At 46.1% G+C, this 20265-nt stretch overlaps 1 protein-coding gene across 1 annotated transcript in view; it reads left to right on the top strand.

Moving 5' to 3' along the window:
* The window catches only part of LOC141069333 (cobalamin binding intrinsic factor-like), a 166768-nt gene that overhangs the window by 53922 nt on the left and 92581 nt on the right, over positions 1–20265 (top strand). The window contains exon 3 of the mRNA XM_073558809.1: positions 19534–19677. Coding sequence (XP_073414910.1) covers positions 19534–19677 — 144 coding nt within the window. The remainder of the gene's footprint in view (positions 1–19533; positions 19678–20265) is intronic.

Genomic DNA, 20265 nt, shown 5'->3' with positions numbered 1-20265 from the left:
TTGTTGGAGACCAGGATGAGGCATGGAGCATGCTGAGGGCTGATAGGGTTGGCAAGTGGAGGCAGCAGGAGACTTTGCCATCTACACAGCAGGGGAACAGCTGGCATTACTGAACCCCACTAACGCAGGAGCTAGTGTGTGTTTCTCTGTGAAGACGGAACTTCTGAACACCAACTGGCATTGTTGGAGACCAGGATGAGGCATGGTGCAGGCTGAGGCCTGATAGGGTTGGCATGTGGAGGCAGCAGGAGACTTTGCCATCTACACAGCAGGGGAACAGCTGGCATTACTGAACCCCACTAACACAGGAGCTAGTGTGTGTTTCTCTGTGAAGATGGCACTTCTGAACACCGATTGGCATTGTTGGAGACCAGGATGAGGCATGGAGCAGGCTGAGGCCTGATAGGGTTGGCATGTGGAGGCAGCAGGAGACTTTGCCATCTACACAGCAGGGGAACAGCTGGCATTACTGAACCCCACAGACACAGTAGCGAGTGTGTTTTTCTCTGTGAAGACGGCACTTCTGAACACCAGCTGGCATTGTTGGAGCCCAGGATGAGGCATGGAGTTGGCTGAGGCCAACTTGCAGCACGTTTATAGAGGTTGTAGACTACTACTGATTGTAACCGTGCTCCACTTAGGCCTCTGGCTCCACTGTCTCTAGTATTTTCCCTGGCCTCCAACCCCGCCAGTGACAGCTCTGACGTGGCGTCAGCACAATCCACACTTGTTCCTGTGTTACTTGGCCTCAGTCCCATCAGTTGATCCCCTGATGAGTGTCCGGCAAGGTCTCCTGCTCTGTCCTCATTCACACTACTAGTAATGGGAATGTGGACAGAGCAGGAGACCTTGACGGACATACATCAGGGGATCAACTGACGTAATTGAGGCCAATTAACACAGGAACAAGTGTGGATTGTGCAGACCCCACTTCAGAGCTGTCACTGGCGGGGTTGGAGGCCAGGGGAAATACTAGAGACAGTGGAACCAGAGGCCTAAGTGGAGCTGGGTTAAAAATCAGTAGTAGTTTGAATGTGGATGGAGCAGGAGACTTTGCCGTCCACACAACAGGGGAGCACCTGGCATTACTGAACCCCACTAACACAGGAGCGAGTGTTTCAATCTGTGCGGACGGCACTTCCAGGCTACAACTGGCTGTATTGTAGCCCAGGATCAATGCTCCGAGCAGGCTGAGGCCTACTTGGAGCGAGGAGAAAAAGCGTTGTAGTGTGAGTTTGGAGGCAGCAGGAGAATTTGCCATCCGCACAGCAGGGGAACAGCTGGCGTTATTGAACCCTACTAACACAGGAGCGAGTGTTTATATCTGTGCGGACGGCACTTCCAGGCTACAACTGGCTGTCTTGTAGCCCAGGATCAATGCTCAGAGCAGGCAGAGGCCTACTTGGAGAGAGAAGAAAAAGCGTTGTAGTGTGAGTTTGGAGGCAGCAGGAGAATTTGCCATCCACACAGCAGGGGAACAGCTGGCGTTACTGAACCCCACTAACACAGGAGCGAGTGTTTCAATCTGTGCGGACGGCACTTCCAGGCTACAACCGGCTGTCTTGTAGCCCAGGATCAATGCTCCGAGCAGGCTGAGGCCTACTTGGAGTGAGGAGAAAAAGCATTGTTGTGTGAGTTTGGAGACAGCAGGACACTTTGCCATCCACACAGCAGGGGAACAGCTGGCATTACTGAATCCCACTAACACAGGAGCGAGTGTTTATATCTGTGCGGACAGCACTTCCAGGCTACAACTGGTTGTCTTGTAGCCCAGGATCAATGCTCAGAGCAGGCAGAGGCCTACTTGGAGCGAGGAGAAAAAGCATTGTAGTGTGAGTTTGGAGGCAGCAGGAGACTTTGTCGTCCACACAGCAGGGGAACAGCTGATGTTACTGAACCCCACTAACACAGAAGGTAGTGTGTTTTTCTCTGTGAAGACGGCACTTCTGAACACCAACTGGCGTTGTTGGAGCCCAGGATCAAGCATGAAGCAGGCTGAGGCCTGATGGTTTGTGAATGTGGAGGCAGCAGGAGACTTTGTCGTCCACCCACCAGGGGAACAGCTGACGTTTCTGAACCCCACTAACACAGAAGTTAGTGTGTTTTTCTCTGTGAAGACGGCACTTCTGAACACCAACTGGCGTTGTTGGAGCCCAGGATCAAGCATGGAGCAGGCTGAGGCCTGATGGTTTGTGAATGTGGAGGCAGCAGGTGACTTTGTCGTCCACACACCAGGGGAACAGCTGACGTTTCTGAACCCCACTAACACAGGAGTTAGTGTGTTTTTCTCTGTGAAGACGGCACTTCTGAACACCAACTGGCGTTGTTGGAGCCCAGGATCAAGCATGGACCATGCTGAGGCCTGATGGCTTGTGAATGTGGAGGCAGCAGGAGACTTTGTCGTCCACACAGCAGGGGAACAGCAGACGTTACTGAACCCCACTAACACAGGAGCTAGTGTTTTTCTCTGTTCGGACAGCACTTCCGAGCGACAACTGGCTGTGTTGAAGCCCAGGATCAATCATGCAGCAGGCGGAGGCCAACTTGCAGCAAGTTTTATATAGGTTGTAGACTACTACTGATTGTAACCGTGCTCCACTATGGCTTCTGGCTCCACTGTCTCTAGTATTTCCCCTGGCCTCCAACCCCGCCAGTTACTGCTCTGAAGTGGCGTCTGCACAATCCACACTTGTTCCTGAGTTACTGGGGCTCAGTCACGTCAGTTGATCCCCTGATGTGTGTCCGGCAAGGTCTCCTGCTCTGTCCACATTCCCACAACTAGTAATGGGAATATGGACAGAGCTGGAGACATTGTCGGACACACATCAGGGGATCAACTGACGTGAATGAGCCCCAGGAACACAGGAACAAGTGTGGATTGTGCAGACGCCACTTCAGAGCAGCAACTGGCTGGGTTGGAGGCCAGGGGAAATACTAGAGACAGTGGAGCCAGACGCCTAAGTGGAGCACGGTTAAAAATCAGTAGTAGTTAGATTGTGGAGGGAGCAGGAGACTTTGCTGTCCACATAGCAGGGGAGCAGATGGCGTTACTGAACCCCACTAACACAGGAGCTAGTGTTTTTCTCTGTCCAGATGTCACTTCTGAGCGACAACTGGCTGTGTTGAAGCCCAGGGATTACAGTTCAGGTGGTAGAAACATGAACACAACAGGAGACCTGGATACTATTGCCAACCAATTATTTATTCTGGTAGAGGACTGGCAAATTCTGGTGAGATCCAGGCCTTGTTCATTTTCAGAAAAGTTAGCCGGTCAACGTTATCAGAGGATAGTCGCGTGCGACGGTCTGTTAGTACACCACCTGCGGCACTAAAGACGCGTTCCGATAATACACTGGCAGCAGGGCAAGCCAGCACCTCCAATGCATACTGGCTAAGCTCTGGCCATGTATCCAGCTTTGAGACCCAAAACTTGAAGGGGGAAGAGCCATCTGGGAGTACACTGACAGGGCAAGACATGTAGTCTGTCACCATCTGACGGAAACGTTGCCTCCTGCTGACTGGAGCCGTCTGTGATGGTGTAGACATTTGTGGCGGACACACAAAACTTTGCCACATTTGGGCCATAGTGGTCTTGCCTTGCGCTGAGGCGCTGCCTCTGCTCCCTCTTTGTGCCGAGCTTCCTCCACTGCCTCGACGCACAGAGCTGCTTTGTAAAGCACTAGCAGCACTGCTGTCGGTTGGAATGGAGAACATGATGGACTACACCAGTGTGTCTTGGTACTCCCGCAGTTTACGCTCCCGGTTCAACGGTGGTATGAGGCTTTGTAAGTTGTCCTGGTAGCGATGATCTAGGAGGGTGTACACCCAATAATCAGTCGTGTTGAGAATGTGGGCGATGCGGCGGTCGTTTCTCAGGCACTGCAGCATGAAATCAACCATGTGCTGCAGACTCCCAACTGCCAAAGAAACGCTGTCCCCTGCTTGAGTCGTCATCTCTGCCTGTTCTGCATCACCCCGCCCTCGCTGTACATACTGACTAGAGCATTGTGTACCTCCCCTGGAGAGATGTCTTCCTCCTCCATCGACTCCTCCTCATCCTCCTCACAAAGTGTCCCCTGCCTAGGCCTTTGTGAGGAACCACGTAGCGCAGACTGTCCAGAGTCAGATGGCATTTGGGACTCCTCATCCTCCACCTCTTCCAAAACCTCCTCCCTTAGTGCTTGCAGTGTTTTTTGGAGCAGGCAGATAAGGGGGACAGTCATGCTGAATAGTGTATCATCTGCACTCGCCATCTGCGTGGAATCATCGAAGGCACCAAAACGATGCAGATGTCCTTCATAGAGGCCCTCTCAGTGGTGCTGAAGTGTGACCGGTGCACAGTGCGACTTGTTTGCGCCTGATGCAGCTGGTACTCCATGACTGCTGCCTGCTGCTCACACAACCACTCCAACATATATAACGTTGAAATCCACCTGGTGGGTAGGTCTCATATGATGCAATGTTCTGGAAGGCGTAATCGGCGCTGCAGAGCAGCAAGGCGCGATCTTGCCGTGCTGGAACGCCGCAAGTGAGCGCACTCTATGCGTACCTTGTGCAGCAGTGTATCAAGATCCGGATAGTCCCTCAGAAAGCTCTGCACGACCAAGTTCAGCACATGTGCCAGACATGGCATGTGAGTGAGATTGCCTAGGCCAAGAGCTGCCACCAGATTTCGGCCATTGTCACACACTACCAAGCACGGCTGGAGATTCGCTGGCACAAACCACACGTCGCTCTCCTGCTTGATGGCATTCCAGAGCTCCTGCACTGTGTGGCTTCAATTCCCCAAAGAAATTAATTTGAGTACAGCCTGTTGACGTTTGGCCACGGCTGTGCTAATATCGGTCATAACAGGCTCCTGCAGCGCTGTTTCTGAGGAACTTGAGTAGGAGGAGGAGTCAGTGTGTAGAGACTGGATTCCTGCAATCCGTGGAGTTGGCAGAACACATACAGCGCCACTCTCCAGATCTATACCCGGCTCCACAACATTGACCCAAGGGGCAGTGAGGGAAAGGTATCGTCCCTGTCCATGGTTACTGGTCCACGCATCGGTGGTCAGGTGGACCTTGCTACTGACGGCGTTTAGTAGCGCATGTTTTATTTTTCCCTCCACATGTTTTTGCAGGGCAGGGACGGCTTGCCTGCTGAAATAAAAGCGACTGGGCACGGTGTATTGTGGGACTGCCAATGCCATGAAGTTCCGGAAGGTGTCAGTCTCCACCAGCCTGAATGAGAGCATTTCAAGGGCCTGTAGTTTGGCAATGCCAGCATTCAGAGCCTGTGCTCGGGGATGGTTTGCCGAGTATGGCCGCCTTTTATCCCAGGCCTGTGCTACCGATGGCTGTAGAGTGGCCTGGGAGTGTGAGGATGACTGGGAACGTGGTGCTGTGGGTGGAATGTCACTGGGTCTCCGGACAACAGTGCCAGAGGTTCTTCCTTGGCGATCCTGTGAGGAAGCCGAACCAGGTGTGTGTGAGCTGGAGGAAGAGGCCCCAACATGAGCTGAAGAGGTGGTAGGTGGTGCTGTACGTTGGCCTACGTCTTCAGTGTGTCTGTGTAACCACCTCGTGCTTGGTCCGCACATGTTTCCACATATTTGTGGTATTGAGGTTGCTGATATTTTTCTCTCTTTTAACTTTCTGATGACACAGCTTGCATTTGACAAAGCAAATGTCATCTGCAACTGTGTCAAAAAAGGACCACGCACTGGAAGTCTTGGGAGCGCCCGTTTGGGCTTTTGAAAGAGGAATGCTCCTAACGGGTGCCAAAGTGGAGGCTACAGGCAACCAAGTCTGCCCCCTCCCTCTCCCTCCTGTTTTGGCCGTTCGGGGAATCTCTTCCTCAGAGCTGCTCCCACCACCTTCCTGTTCCTCACGCCATGATGGGTCAAGGACCTCATCATCTACACTCCCCTCTTCAAACATGTGCTTCTCCTGGGTTGTCTCTCCAGCACCGTACGCACCAGAAAGTGGCACCTGAGTCTCGTCATCATCTGATGCGTACTGAAGTGTATTGACCATAGGCACTGGCCCACCCGCCTCTTCAGATTCAGAGGGACAAAGAAGTTGCACATCACTGCATACTCCCTCTTCTTCATATTCTTGAATGCTGCTTGGCTGGCCCCTCTTTCCAAGCCAACAGATTCAGAGAACAGAAGTAGAGACTGTGATGGCTCCTGTCCACGGCTCTCTGACTGCCTGGCCACTTTGGCAGGTGGTGAAGAAACGGATGGTTGCTCTTCAGTTCTCTTGCCCTGAGAGGACGTTGAAGTCATTGAAGTCAATGCGTTAGCTGCCATCCATCCGACAACGGCTTCAATTTGTTCGTCCCGCAGCAGTGGGGTACGGCGAGGTCCTACAAAGCTAAAGGACTGTTGCCTGGTAAAACTGGGGGATGCTGACTCACTGGTGCCAGCAGCAGGCACAGAATCCCCACGTCCTCTCCCTGCAGAATCCCCACGTCCTCTCCTTGCTGAAACTCCACGCCCACGTGCCTTACTCCCTGCCTTCTTCATCCTGGTAGACTGATAAAGATAGGCAGAAAGGTACAAAGGGGGGGCTTAGTGTGCTTATTCCTGAACAGCTGGTAACAGGTATAAGAAACTAATTTTATGAAGTGTGTGTGTGGACTACACTTTAATAGGAGCTAATGTGGCCTATACAACTGTGAAATGGAGTGTTTGGTGAACTTTATTTTGTTTTTGTTTTTTTAAAAAAAATGAAAGGATGTGACCAAAGATTTGAAAGAGATAGTATCACTAACTTTTTGGAGCTATTACAATGCAGGAAGGTAACCTACAATGCAAAAGATGAGACTCCAAAAAATAGGGTAATACTAATCTGGCTGCAGATGAAGGGCACAAGCCAGAAAAAAGGCTCCTCTATCTACTCCTTTATAGTGTTTGCAGCCAACCAATGTAGATGGATACGGATGGATGCACACTAATAGGAGAATAAAAAATGAGCTGCAATAAAAGAAAAATATGTGTGAGGCAGTGACGCACGCTGAGCGGCCTACAACCAGACGTAGCTGAAGGACACACTACTCAGCATGAGCTGCACTCACACACAGTCAGAGACCTCTCAGTCAGCCGTGAACAGTACAGCAAACTGGGCACTAGCACTGAAAGGCTGCAGAGAGGCTCCGCTGTCTACTCCTATAGTGTTTGCAACCAACGTATATGGATACGGATGGATGCACAGTGCACACTAATAGGAGAATGAAAAATGAGCAGCAAAAAATGAAAAATATGTATGAGGCAGTGACATGCTGAGCGTCCTACAACCAGACGTGGCTACAGGACACACTACTCAGCATGAGCTGCACTCACACAGACCTTGCAGACAGCTGTGAACACTGCTGCAAGGCAAAAGAAAGCTACACTTATTGAGAATGTAGCCTGGGTAAAGCACAATGTGATTTGTAAAATCGCTCTCTAACTGTCCCTCAGAGTCTTGAACAGCAGCCTGTCCCTAACTGAATTCACAGCAGAGTGAACCAGAAATGGCGGTTGCGGCGGCTTTTATAGTGCATCATGACATCATTTCAGCAGCCAATCACAGCCATGCCATTAGTTAACATGCCTACATGCCTAACAGGATGTGCCCACACTTCTGAGGATTGTCATTGGCTGAATCAAATCAAACTGGCTCATAGCATTATGGGAACTTCCAATTCCGGTATTCGGTATGATAAAAGTATCGGAACTCAGTATCGGAATTCCGATACAGTGAATATCGGTCGATACCCGATACTTGCGGTATCGGAATGCTCAACACTAGTCAGTGATCCTCAGATAGAGACTGCAAGCACCAAAATAGTCACCCTGCAGTGTGTGACCCTGAGCTCGGCTCCAGGACTCATTATATATCAGATAAATCAGATATATCAGATTATAATGTGGAAGGTCCTGCAGCCTGGTCCAGGAGTGCTCTTTCAGGGCATATAACACTGTATATACAATATGCACACATTTTAAAGTACGGTACATAACACCCAGTACACAGGTTAGTATATGGCTCAAATATTACAGACCTGGGCAAATTGCAGCAATCAGATCGAGGTAGACAAAGGACTAAAAACATTGGTCCACAGGCCACACCATACACCCAACCTGCATCGAGATTTCATCGCTATCTGCGTCTTCAGGATCTTCTGTATTTAGAGGGCTATGTGATGGCTCATACTGTATATAGGGAGCTATGTGATTGCTCATTGTGTATAGGGAGCTATGTGATGCTCATACTGTATATAGGGGGCTGTTATGAGCTCATTTTCTGCTCCACCAGTTGAGAGTTCTCCTTCCTTTCTCCCTCTGGTGGTGACTGGAGGTAGTGAGGTTGGTTTAATTGGTTGTGATCTGCCACCTGGTGAGGAAGATAACGATTGGATATCTGGAGTATCAAACTGGATATATGACAGCCGATGCCCTATCCTGGTGCTGGTGATTCAGTCTGCCTCTTAGGTCTTGGACTCAGCTCTGTTCCAGTCTTCTTAAGTTAAGTTTGTTTTTGCTAATGTTCACACTGGCTCTTGTTGGTCAATTCAGTTTTTTGTGTGGTCTGCCAGCCCGGCTGGACTGTGCTGAATTTCCACTCTTATTTATCTGTATTTGCCAATTTGCCTTTTTTTTTTGTCCCTTATTAGATTGGCCTCTTTTTGCTGTGTCTCAGAATATTTCAGAGTGCTGATATAGTGGGAGAAGTCTAGTGACTCCAGGGTTAATTTTGCTATCAGTTGTGTTGGACATTTTGGTAGGGTTTTGGTCAGATTGCAGACAGTGTCTTTCCTTTCCTGTCCTTTCTAGTTAGTTTGGCCCCATCGTTTGCTCAGCCTATTTTCCTGCCTTTGTTTGTGTTTTCATCTTGTTTCACCGTCAATACATGTGGGGAGCTGTCTTTCCTTTGGGGTCTGCTCTGGGGCAGTTAGTTTTCCTCTTTTCCTGCTTTAGGCTTATTTAGCTCTTCGGTTGTGACGAGGCGTCTAGGACCACTGTAGGAACGCTCCACGACTGCTGCTAGTTGGGTGTTTAGGATCAGGGGTCTGCAGTCTGCATAGTTAGCAACCTCTTGGTTTTCTGAGACTTAGCTTGTGGTGTTTTTTGTTTCCTCCTCGGCGACTCGTTCATAACAGGGGGCTATGTGATGGCTCATACTGTATATGTGTGGGGCTTATACTGTCTATAGGAGGATATATAGGGGCTCATACTGAATATATGGATGCAATGTGGGGGCACATATTGTACATTATGTAGGGAAAGCTGTGTAGGGGCTCTTCCTGTAGTATGTCATTTACAGGATACCGTTGTATGGAATAGTGCATTCTGTTACTCTATTCTATATATTTAGAAACCAGACTTGTGATATAATATATACATGGTTGTACAGCAGTTATCACATAACCATGAGAACGCGCTTTGCACACTTGCTGTCATGTGCCAACTAGCGTGTCAGCTGCGTCTTACAATGTTCTACTCACTTACAGTACATATGTGAGACTAGTTGTCACCTGACTGCAAGTGTGGCTACTCTGGAACCAGCAGAACCGAATCTTAACAGTGTATATGTATATATATACATACATACATACATACATATATATATATATATATATATATATATATATATATATATATATAATACAGTTGTGGCCAAAAGCATTGACACCCCTGCAATTCTGTCAGATAATACTCAGTTTCTTCCTGAAAATGATTGCAAACACAAATTCTTTGGTATTCTTTGGTATTATTATCTTCATTTTATTTGTCTTAAATGAAAAAACTCAAAAAGAATTGTCCTAAAGCCAAATTGGATATAATTCCACACCAAACATAAAAAAGAGGGTGGACAAAAGTATTGTCACTGTTCGAAAAATCATGTGATGCTTCTCTAATTTGTGTAATTAACAGCACCTGTAACTTACCTGTGGCACCTAACAGGTGTTGGCAATAACTAAATCACACTTGCAGCCAGTTGACATGGATTAAAGTTGACTCAACCTCTGTACTGTGTCCTTGTGTGTACCACATTGAGCATGGAGAAAAGAAAGAAGACCAAAGAACTGCCTGAGGACTTGAGAAACCAACTTGTGAGGAAGCATGAGCAATCTCAAGGCTACAAGTCCATCTCCAAAGACCTGAATGTTCCTGTGTCTACCGTGCACAGTGTCATCAAGAATTTTAAAGACCATGGCACTGTGGCTAACCTCCCTAGATGTGGACAGAAAAGAAAAATTGACAAGAGATTTCAAAGCAAGATTGTGCGGATGTTGGATAAAGAACCTCGACTAACATCCAAACAAGTTCAAGCTGCCCTGCAGTCCGAGAGTACAACAGTGTCAACCCGTACTATCCGTCGGCGTCCGAATGAAAAGGGACTGTATGGTAGGAGACCCAGGAAGACCCCACTTCTTACCCCGAGACATAAAAAAGCCAGTCTGGAGTTAGCCAAAACTTACCTGAAAAAGCCTAAAATGTTTTGGAAGAATGTTCTCTGGTCAGATGAGACAAAAGTAGAGCTTTTTGGGCAAAGGCATCAACATAGAGTTTACAGGAGAAAAAAAGAGGCATTCAAAGAAAAGAACATGGTCCCTACAGTCAAACATGGCGGAGGTTCCCTGATGTTTTGGGGTTGCTTTGCTGCCTCTGGCACTGGACTGCTTGACCGTGTGCATGGCATTATGAAGTCTGAAGACTACCAACAAATTTTGCAGCATAATGTAGGACCCAGTGTAAGAAAGCTGGGTCTCCCTCAGACGTCATGGGTCTTCCAGCAGGACAATGACCCAAAACACACTTCAAAAAGCACTAGAAAATGGTTTGAGAGAAAGCACTGGAGACTTCTAAGGTGGCCAGCAATGAGTCCAGACCTGAATCCCATAGAACACCTGTGGAGAGATCTAAAAATGGCAGTTTGGAGAAGGCACCCTTCAAATATCAGGGACCTGGAGCAGTTTGCCAAAGAAGAATGGTCTAAAATTCCAGCAGAGCATTGTAAGAAACTCATTGATGGTTACCGGAAGCGGTTGGTCGCAGTTATTTTGGCTAAAGGTTGTGCAACCAAGTATTAGGCTGAGGGTGCCAATACTTTTGTCTGGCCCATTTTTGGAGTTTTGTGTGAAATGATCAATGTTTTGCTTTTTGCTTCATTCTCTTTTGTGTTTTTTTAATTTAAGACAAATTAAATGAAGATAATAATACCAAAGAATTTGTGTTTGCAATCATTATCAGGAAGAAACTGAGTATTATCTGAGAGAATTGCAGGGGTGTCAATACTTTTGCCCACAAGTGTGTATATCCAATTATAACTTTTGCTATGGGGCTCTGTGATATCTAGGTATGCCTCTGCTTACAGGGTGGTGAAAATGAGGGCAATCTGGCTTCTCGCTCAGAGGCCGAGGCTTTGAGGGTCCCATGGCCAGACTGCCTGCATCATAAGCAGCATGCCAGGCAGGGAGGGGGGCCCAGCCACATTTCCTGCACAGGGGCCCAAAATGGTCAGTGTCCGCCCCTGCACAGGACCCCTGTATATAGTATACAGTGTATAGTGTCAGTGTATAGGTAATACACTAACTCACCAGTGATGTCTCTAGGTGAAGTCCTTCATCTTTGCTTTTCATCTTTCATCCAGCGCAGATTGCCATCATGTCTTCCAGCTAGGACTCGTCTCTGCAGGAAATAACACAGTTATCTAGAGCTCCGCTTGCAGAACACATTACGTAATTTTTTCCAACTTCTACATTACACCACATGAAGAAAAAAAGGCAACATAGTGTCACTCTACACAGAAACAGGACCTTCCCCCATTTAAAACAGTATACTCAAAAAATTAAATACATCACTGCAGTAATAATATCCCTTAATTAGCCCCTATGGTAATAATATCCCCCATCCTGACCCCCGTGTGTCTCATTCCTGGCTTCAGCCATATGTTCTCCTATTCCACCCTCATGAGTATCCATTCTGCCCCATATGATCTCCCCATCCTGCCCCATCTATCTCCATCGTATCCATCCTGCCCCATGATCCTGTGCGATCTGTCTCCAACCCTGCTCCATCTGTCTGCAATCATGCCCCGTATCTCCATTCTGCCCCGTGTCTCCAATCATGCCCCGTGTCTCGCATTCTGCCCCATGTCTCACATTCTGCCCCTCCTGTGTCTTACTGTCACATTCTGCCCCCTCCTGTGTCTCACTGTCATATTCTGCCCCCATGTCCTGCATTGTGCCCCAGGGTCCAGCATTCTGCCCCATTTTTCAGCATTCTTCCCCCGTGTCCAGCATTCTTCCCCCGTGTCCAGCATTCTTCCCCAGCGTCCAGCATTCTGCCCCAGCGTCCAGCATTCTGCCACAGTGTCTAGCATTCTGACTCAGTGTCCAGCATTCTGCCCCCATGTCTGCATTCTGCCCCAGTGTTCAGCATTCTGCCCCCATGTCTTGCATTCTGCCCTAGTGTCCAAAATTCTACCCCCATGGCTGCATTCTGCCCCAGTGTCCAGCATTCTGCCCCAGTGTCCAGCATTCTGCCCCCATCTCACAGTGTGCTCTGGGACCCCGGATCACCGCTGTCAAAAATAAAAACAAAAAAAAAAACAAGTTCTTACCTGGCTGCGCTCCAGCAGCGAGGCTCCGTCCCTCCACGCAGCTGAACGCGCACTTGCCGGCGACTGACAGTGACGGGCCCGCATGTCAATAGCGTTTAGCTGCCGCAGCACCGCGCTAAGGGCCTGGTTTACCTGCCGGTAGGGGCCCGGTGAGCAGAGGAGACCGGGCCCGATGCGGGCCCCCTCTGCCCACCGGGCCCCATACGCCAGTCAGGGCAGTAATGCCCTGATGTCGGCCCTGGGAGTACTGCTAAAAAAGGCTAAACAAGACTTCTGACTTACTTCTCAATCCTGACAGTGTGGCAAACTGTTCCAGGGTCTTAGCAGATTCGGGAGTAAGGGGAAAGGATTTGTTATGGTTAAATTTGTATTTGGTTAACATTGACCCTAGTCATCTTAGGATTGTCATGATTCTCATGAACCATGAGAGCCATGGTTTCTATTTCAAAAACAAATTAAGGTGGGAAAGTGGACACCTCTGAAGTGTGCATCTATAGACATGAATGAGATTAATCTGTGATGTGAATAGTTTCAATATTCAGAGTGTATTTGCCACCAAGGCAGCAAAATTCCACAATTATATCATGTTTGACTGCAATGTGTGCATGCTACTGATGGCTAAAGTTCCATAGTTACAGTGTCCTCTACAGTATTACTGCAGTTAGCATTACTATGTGTTTTCTTTTGCTGTGACACTAAAATGCATACTTAAAGCAGGAGCATACATAAAATTCATGGGGTACCATACCAAAAGTTTTAAATTGGGCTTACCCTCTCTCTTCCCACCATCTTCCCTAACAAAAAAACAAATTGGCAGAGTAGACGGGATCATACCAACTTTTATAAACAGGGAAAGAGACATGTGTAGAAGAGAGGATTGGGCTGCTGAAGTACTGGGTCCAGAACTGCTGGGACCGCACCTCCTGTTTCAGGAGGGAATACAATTGCAGCTGGAGTGAGCCGGTAACCTGGGTGAATGGAGCGTGGCCAGGAACAGTAAGCTAAAAGGGGCTGCGCAGAAATGGAGAGGGTCTTCTCGCCAGAATGCTAGAACGCTGAGCAGGTGCGGATCGCAGCCGCAGTGAGTGGTACGTTAGGCCACAGTGTGCAGAGACGGGGCGGCTGCGTGAGAGACTTACTGATATCGGCGGGTGCGCAGGGTAATGTGTGCCAGGCAGAGCATCGCAGCACAGACGTCCGGGTGTCAGCTGGCACGCCGAGCAAAGCAGCCATTCAGTTGACGGCAGCTGCTCAAAGAGACACGTGCCGAGTTGAACCTTGCTGAGAGCTCTATCCTTTTGCTCCACAGTTAAATGAACTAGGGGCTCTGCTATGAAGACACTGAGCATGAACTGCCATGGCCTCATCACTGGCTTTTTCCCACAGTCCTGAGGTCACAGTAGTTCAGCCCGGCTGCGAGAACATCTTCATTGAATAGCGGTGATGTCACTGATGCTGCGCTCCCTCACAGCCTGACCCGCACTGAAGTTTGGAGCGTGGAAAAATGAAATAGCATTTTCCCACGCTCCAGAATTCAGCGCAGGTAAGGCTGTGAGCGAGGGCAGACTCAGTGACGTCAGTGCTAGTCACTGGGGCTGCACTGGCAACATCTCATCAATCACCAGTGGCTTTTCAGCCGGGACGGTCGCATCTTGGCACCGTCCAGGTTGAAAAATGTAATTGTAAGTATGGTTTAATTAAGAATAATAAAGGAGTTTGTGTCTTTATTTCAATTAAAGGATTTTTTAATGAGTGTCTGTGTTTTCTTTAGAATTTGACTATGGGGTTAGTAATTGGGGCGTCTTATTGATGCCTCTCCATTACTAACTTTTTAAATTTTTGTGGAAATTCCAAAACACTATTCAGTTTGTGAATTTCCACAAAAATTTAAAATAACCAATAAATTTCGTTCAACTTCACAGTTGTGCCCCACTTGTTGTTGATTCTTCACCAAAAATTTACATTTGGTATCTTTATGTTTGAAGCATGATATGTGTGAAAAGGTTGAAAAGTTCCAAGGGGGATGAATACTTTCGCAAGGCACTGTATCTATTCTATAAGGATTTACTGTATGTAATGCATCTCTCCTATTGGCTCCTGCAGTGATTTTACAGAAGCCGACAAATGAATTACCGGCTATTCTTCTATCTATCTATCTCTCTCTGCAATATAAATACATATATATATATATATATATGTGTGTCCTTGACATCTCTCTCTCTCTCTCTCTATATATATATATATATATATGTATTCTATGAGTATATATATATTCTGTTCTAACCTGTCAGTGTGATTTTACTGTAATAATAATAATAATCTTTATTTATATAGCGCCAACATATTCCGCAGCACTTTACAGTTTAACAGTTTCACAACACAAGTTATAAGTAACAACGTTAACAATACAGTAATTAAAGTAAAATAAGACGACCCTGCTCGTGAGAGCTTACAATCTACAATGAGGTGGGGGAGATACAAAGCACAGGTGTGTATTTACAATGGTGTATTTACAATGATGGTCCAGACATCTTGAGAAGGTGGGGGAGAGAGATAGTGAATGGGCTACATACTCACACTTGCACATAAAATGAGTGATTAGTGAACGTGATAGGCTGCTCTGAATACTGTACACCGCACTTGAATTTCCGGCTTTTCAAAGGACACCAATGCGTATTTCTCGCAAGTCACACGGATGGTCCGTGTGGTGTACGATTTTTTCTTGCACCCATAGAATTACATTGGTGAGTCTCAGCCAATATACGCAGCAAATTGCAGCATGCTGCGATTTCACTCACACGTATAATACGGCCTGAGAAAAATAAACGGTGATGGGAGCTGTCCAGTAGATTACGGCTGTGTGCCCACGATGCGTTTTGTTAAGCGTTTCCGCAGCGTTTGAGCCGGATCAGATGCTGCAGAAACGCTTAAAAGATGCATCAAATTAATTAGCATGCGTTTTTGGCTTTTTGTGCCAATGCATGCGTTTTTAACCGCTCAGGAATCGCTTAGCGGCTAAAAACGCAGCATGCTCATTAATTCCCGCATTGCTCAGCGTTTTTAGCCATCCCCAATGATCCCAGAAATCGCGTGTCAAAAAACGCGTCAAAAACGCGTCGAAATCGCGTCAAAAATCGCGCAAAAAACGCGCGGAAAAAGACGCGCAATTTCTGGGAAGGGGATCCTTTTCCTGAGCGTTTAAAAACGCTAGCGTGGGCTCATAGCATAACAGCGGTCCGAGTGCTATGCGATATTTTATCACATAGCACTCGTCCGTATTCCTCGCTAGTGTGTCTCCGGCCATATGCATATATTAATTTATGATTTCGTCATATAATGTTGTGGAGAGAAAAAAAAATTATCTTCATCAATATGGCGCCTCCGATAGATGCTACTACACGGGTGCCAGCGGCGCCATTTTGCTAGAGAAAAAAGATTGGCTTCATCAAAATGGTGCAGGTGCCTGCGCAGTAGCATTTGTGATACCAAGATATAATAGAATAATCTTCAAAATAATAACGTTACCCTATGGATCCAAATTGATACCCTTATTAGAACACCTCTGTGCTTGTGAGTTGTTGAGGATACCTAAAACTTAATGTATTCATTGTGAAAATATCTTGGGAAGGATCTATCAATAAAATAATTTTTTTGCATACATATACGTGCAAGCTGTCCTAGTTTTGATTAGACTGTCCTGATTAACGAAAAACATTCCAGCAATTTTGTGCATCCTAGACAGAAAAGAGTGGTTATTACTGAACCCCATTCATAAATGGCTGTTTCTGAGCAGAATTGGGGTGAAATAAATCCTATGATTTATTGGGGCGGAATGGGTCCAAATTGCCAAGTGTAGTGTTGGTAACTATGTATGCATATATTATCTGAGTTACAGTTTGTACCCAGCTGTCAGGAAGATATGAATTATTTTCCATTGTTTGGGGTACACAGCCAGAGCTGGCCTACTTCTACCACCATTGGTTTCTGTAGGACCAAAATCCTTCATGCAGCCTGCGAATTTCCCCTCCCCCTCCCTTCCAGTAAATGGTCATTTTGGAATGCGAGTTTATTGCCCGCCAGTTTTAGCAGAGTTAAATGTGTTTTCCCTCCAACAAATCCCTTTCTCGTCTATGCATAATGCTCAAAGTCAAATTCAATAACACACATTAATCCCAGAAACATGAAAATAAGATTTCCAGGATCTGGTCACTTGGGGTTACGCTTGGCAATGTTTTGCGGCATTTAGGGCCATCAGAAACCTGGGAAATTAATTTCTGCCTACCAGCAAATCACAGACTCTAAAAAATGGTAACATCGCAGGGGATAATCATGCCAATATTGTTGGCCTGTGAGCTCCCAGGCCAAAGATATGAAGAAAAGGAGTTATTGATAACTTTCCTAACTATGTGTACCTCCTAGAAAACAGCCCATATGTGTGGTCAGCAAAGTGGGAGTTACTAATTTTATGGCCGAAGCATAAAACAGGAATGTCTATCTTTGGCAATTATTTAGAGTCAGGAGAGACAGCTGAAACACCATGCTGTGGTACTGGATCATTTCTTTGGGATCTCTCCTCCCCTTTATCGACATGTCATACCTGTGACTGAGATTTAATAAATTTTGTATTTTCATCCCTTTTATTTCATAACTGTTTGTACATTGTTGTATTTTGTCTCTTTTGTAATATCATTTGTATCTTTTGTAAACACTGCCGTTTTTTTCTGGAGTAAACTTATAAATTTGCTAGCATTGTTCTTCTTGCTCTCTGAGCGATCCGCCAAATACTCCACGCAAATTCATGTTACCAAACGGGTGTCTGATCCACCTAAGAGAGGTCAGTGGTGGCAGCCTAGTTTTTGTATTTATGTGGTGTTGGGACTTGGTGGTGACTGGATCGAGGTATATATATGTTCCTATAAAGAACCGGTGGTATATGTACATCCCGTCACATCACGTGCCACAATATTTGACATAAATTCGAGCAGCTGCGCCCTTTTTCTTATCCACTGGCAAAATCATTATTGGCCAGCAGGATGGGGGGCACCAGAGAGATGCAAGTTCAGGACTAAAAGTGAAGTTTTCCTGACACCAGCCATTTAATATATTTTTGCATTGTGATAGGTATAGGTACAGTTGTGGACAAAAGTATTGACACCCCTGCAATTTTGTCAGATAATACTCAGTTTCTTCCTGAAAATGATTGCAATCACAAATTCTTTGGTATTATCATCTTCATTTAATTTGTCTTAAATTAAAAAACACCAAAGAGAATGAAGCAAAAAACAAAACATTGATCATTTCACACAAAACTCCAAAAATGGTCCAGACAAAAGTATTGGCACCCTCAGCCTAATACTTGGTTGCACAACCTTTAGCCAAAATAACTGCGACCAACCGCTTCCGGTAACCATCAATGAGTTTCTTACAATGCTCTGCTGCAATTTTAGACCATTCTTCTTTGGCAAACTGCTCCAGGTCCCTGATATTTGAAGGGTGCCTTCTCCAAACTGCCATTTTTAGATCTCTCCACAGGTGTTCTATGGGATTCAGGTCTGGACTCATTGCTGGCCACCTTAGAAGTCTCCAGTGCTTTCTCTCAAACCATTTTCTAGTGCTTTTTGAAGTGTGTTTTGGGTCATTGCCCTGCTGGAAGACCCATGACCTCTGAGGGAGACCCAGCTTTCTCACACTGGGCCCTACATTATGCTGAAAAATTTGTTGGTAGTCTTCAGACTTCATAATGCCATGCATACAGTCAAGCAGTCCAGTGCTAGAGGCAGCAAAGCAACCCCAAAACATCAGGGAACCTCCGCCATGTTTGACTGTAGGGACCGTGTTTTTTTCTTTGAATGCCTCTTTTTTTCTCCTGTAAACTCTATGTTGATGCCTTTGCCCAAAAAGCTTTTGTCTCATCTGACCAGAGAACATTCTTCCAAAACGTTTTAGGGTTTTTCAGGTAAGTTTTGGCAAACTCCAGCCTGGCTTTTTTATGTCTCAGGGTAAGAAGTGGGGTCTTCCTGGGTCTCCTACCATACAGTCCCTTTTCATTCAGACGCCGACGGATAGTATGGATTGACACTGTTGTACCCTCGGACTGCAGGACAGCTTGAACTTGTTTGGATGTTAGTAGAGGTTCTTTATCCAACATCCTCACAATCTTGCGTTGAAATCTCTTGTCAATTTTTCTTTTCCGTCCATATCTAGGGAGGTTAGCCACAGTGCCATGGGCTTTAAACTTCTTGATGACACTGCGCACGGTAGACACAGGAACATTCAGGTCTTTGGAGATGGACTTGTAGCCTTGAGATTGCTCATGCTTCCTCACAAATTGGTTTCTCAAGTCCTCAGACAGTTCTTTGGTCTTCTTCATTTTCTCCATGCTCAATGTGGTACACACAAGGACACAGGACAGAGGTTGAGTCAACTTTAATCCATGTCAACTGGTAAGTGTGATTTAGTTATTGCCAACACCTGTTAGGTGCCACAGGTAAGTTACAGGTGCTGTTACTTACACAAATTAGAGAAGCATCACATGATTTTTCGAACAGTGCCAATACTTTTGTCCACCCTCTTTTTTATGTTTGGTGTGGAATTATATCCAATTTGGCTTTAGGACAATTCTTTTTGTGTTTTTTCATTTAAGACAAATTAAATGAAGATAATAATAACAAAGAATTTGTGTTTGCAATAATTTTCAGGAAGAAACTGAGTATTATCTGACAAAATTGCAGGGGTGTCAATACTTTTGGCCACAACTGTATAGTGGTATATTAACTAACACATACGGAGAGCAGACACATATGGGCAATAGGCATGGTTAGCTTTTTTTACTTTCTTCCTTTTTAGGATTCACATTGATTTTACACTTTTTGATTTGTAAGCAGATTGTCTATTTTATCTTTTGCTGATATTTTTTACTCTCTTCTCTTTGTAGATCAAACCTTCACTTCAGGAAATGTTGCCCTTTATGTCCTTGCTCTGCGGGCCTCATGCTCTGACCTCACTGTACTTCCTAATAGTAATACTGACCTTGTTCAGCTCCTCGAAACCAAGACTCAGGAAGAACTTGACAGCATTAGTAAGTTTCAAAAAGTTCAAGACTAGATTTTTGTATTTAGAATTTGAAACATCACTCCACATCTTTAGATCCAGCTGCCAACTATTGTATTTTTCGGACATTATGATTATCAAGAAAAAATATTGCAAAAAAATGTGTTCTCCCTATAATCTGCATTTATTGTGTATATACCCAACTCCTAGATTTCTGATTATTGAGCAGCTACTGTACTGTACCCCGATCCTGTCATTTAAAATCAAATAGTGTACTGACCATTTTTACAGCCTACAATGTCTATCGTATAGCTGCAATTGAAAGCTAGGATATCAGTTTCCAACAAAGATGGACTGACACATGAGCAGCAAACCATTACAGTAATTCCTTGATACTATTCAGAGTCACAACTGGTTTTGAAATTTGTCTGCTTTAGAAGCCGCCTTGTGGTACCTGTTCACGAGATGCTGAGTTAGGAGAAGATCCAGGACTCCACCCTGTGGCCTGCTTGTGTCCTCTTCCAAGACATTTTCTATTAGTCCCTAGAACAGGGGTCCCCAACCTGTTGCTCAGGAGCCACATGTGGCTCGCGGTCCCATGAATTGTGGCTCACGA

This window comes from Dendrobates tinctorius, unplaced genomic scaffold (assembly GCF_039654945.1).
Source record: "Dendrobates tinctorius isolate UK_male_01 unplaced genomic scaffold, ASM3965494v1 ptg000258l, whole genome shotgun sequence".
Classification (NCBI taxonomy): Eukaryota; Metazoa; Chordata; class Amphibia; order Anura; family Dendrobatidae; genus Dendrobates; species Dendrobates tinctorius.
Note: the sequence above shows the minus strand (reverse complement) of the source record. Positions and strands in the feature narration are given on the sequence as shown.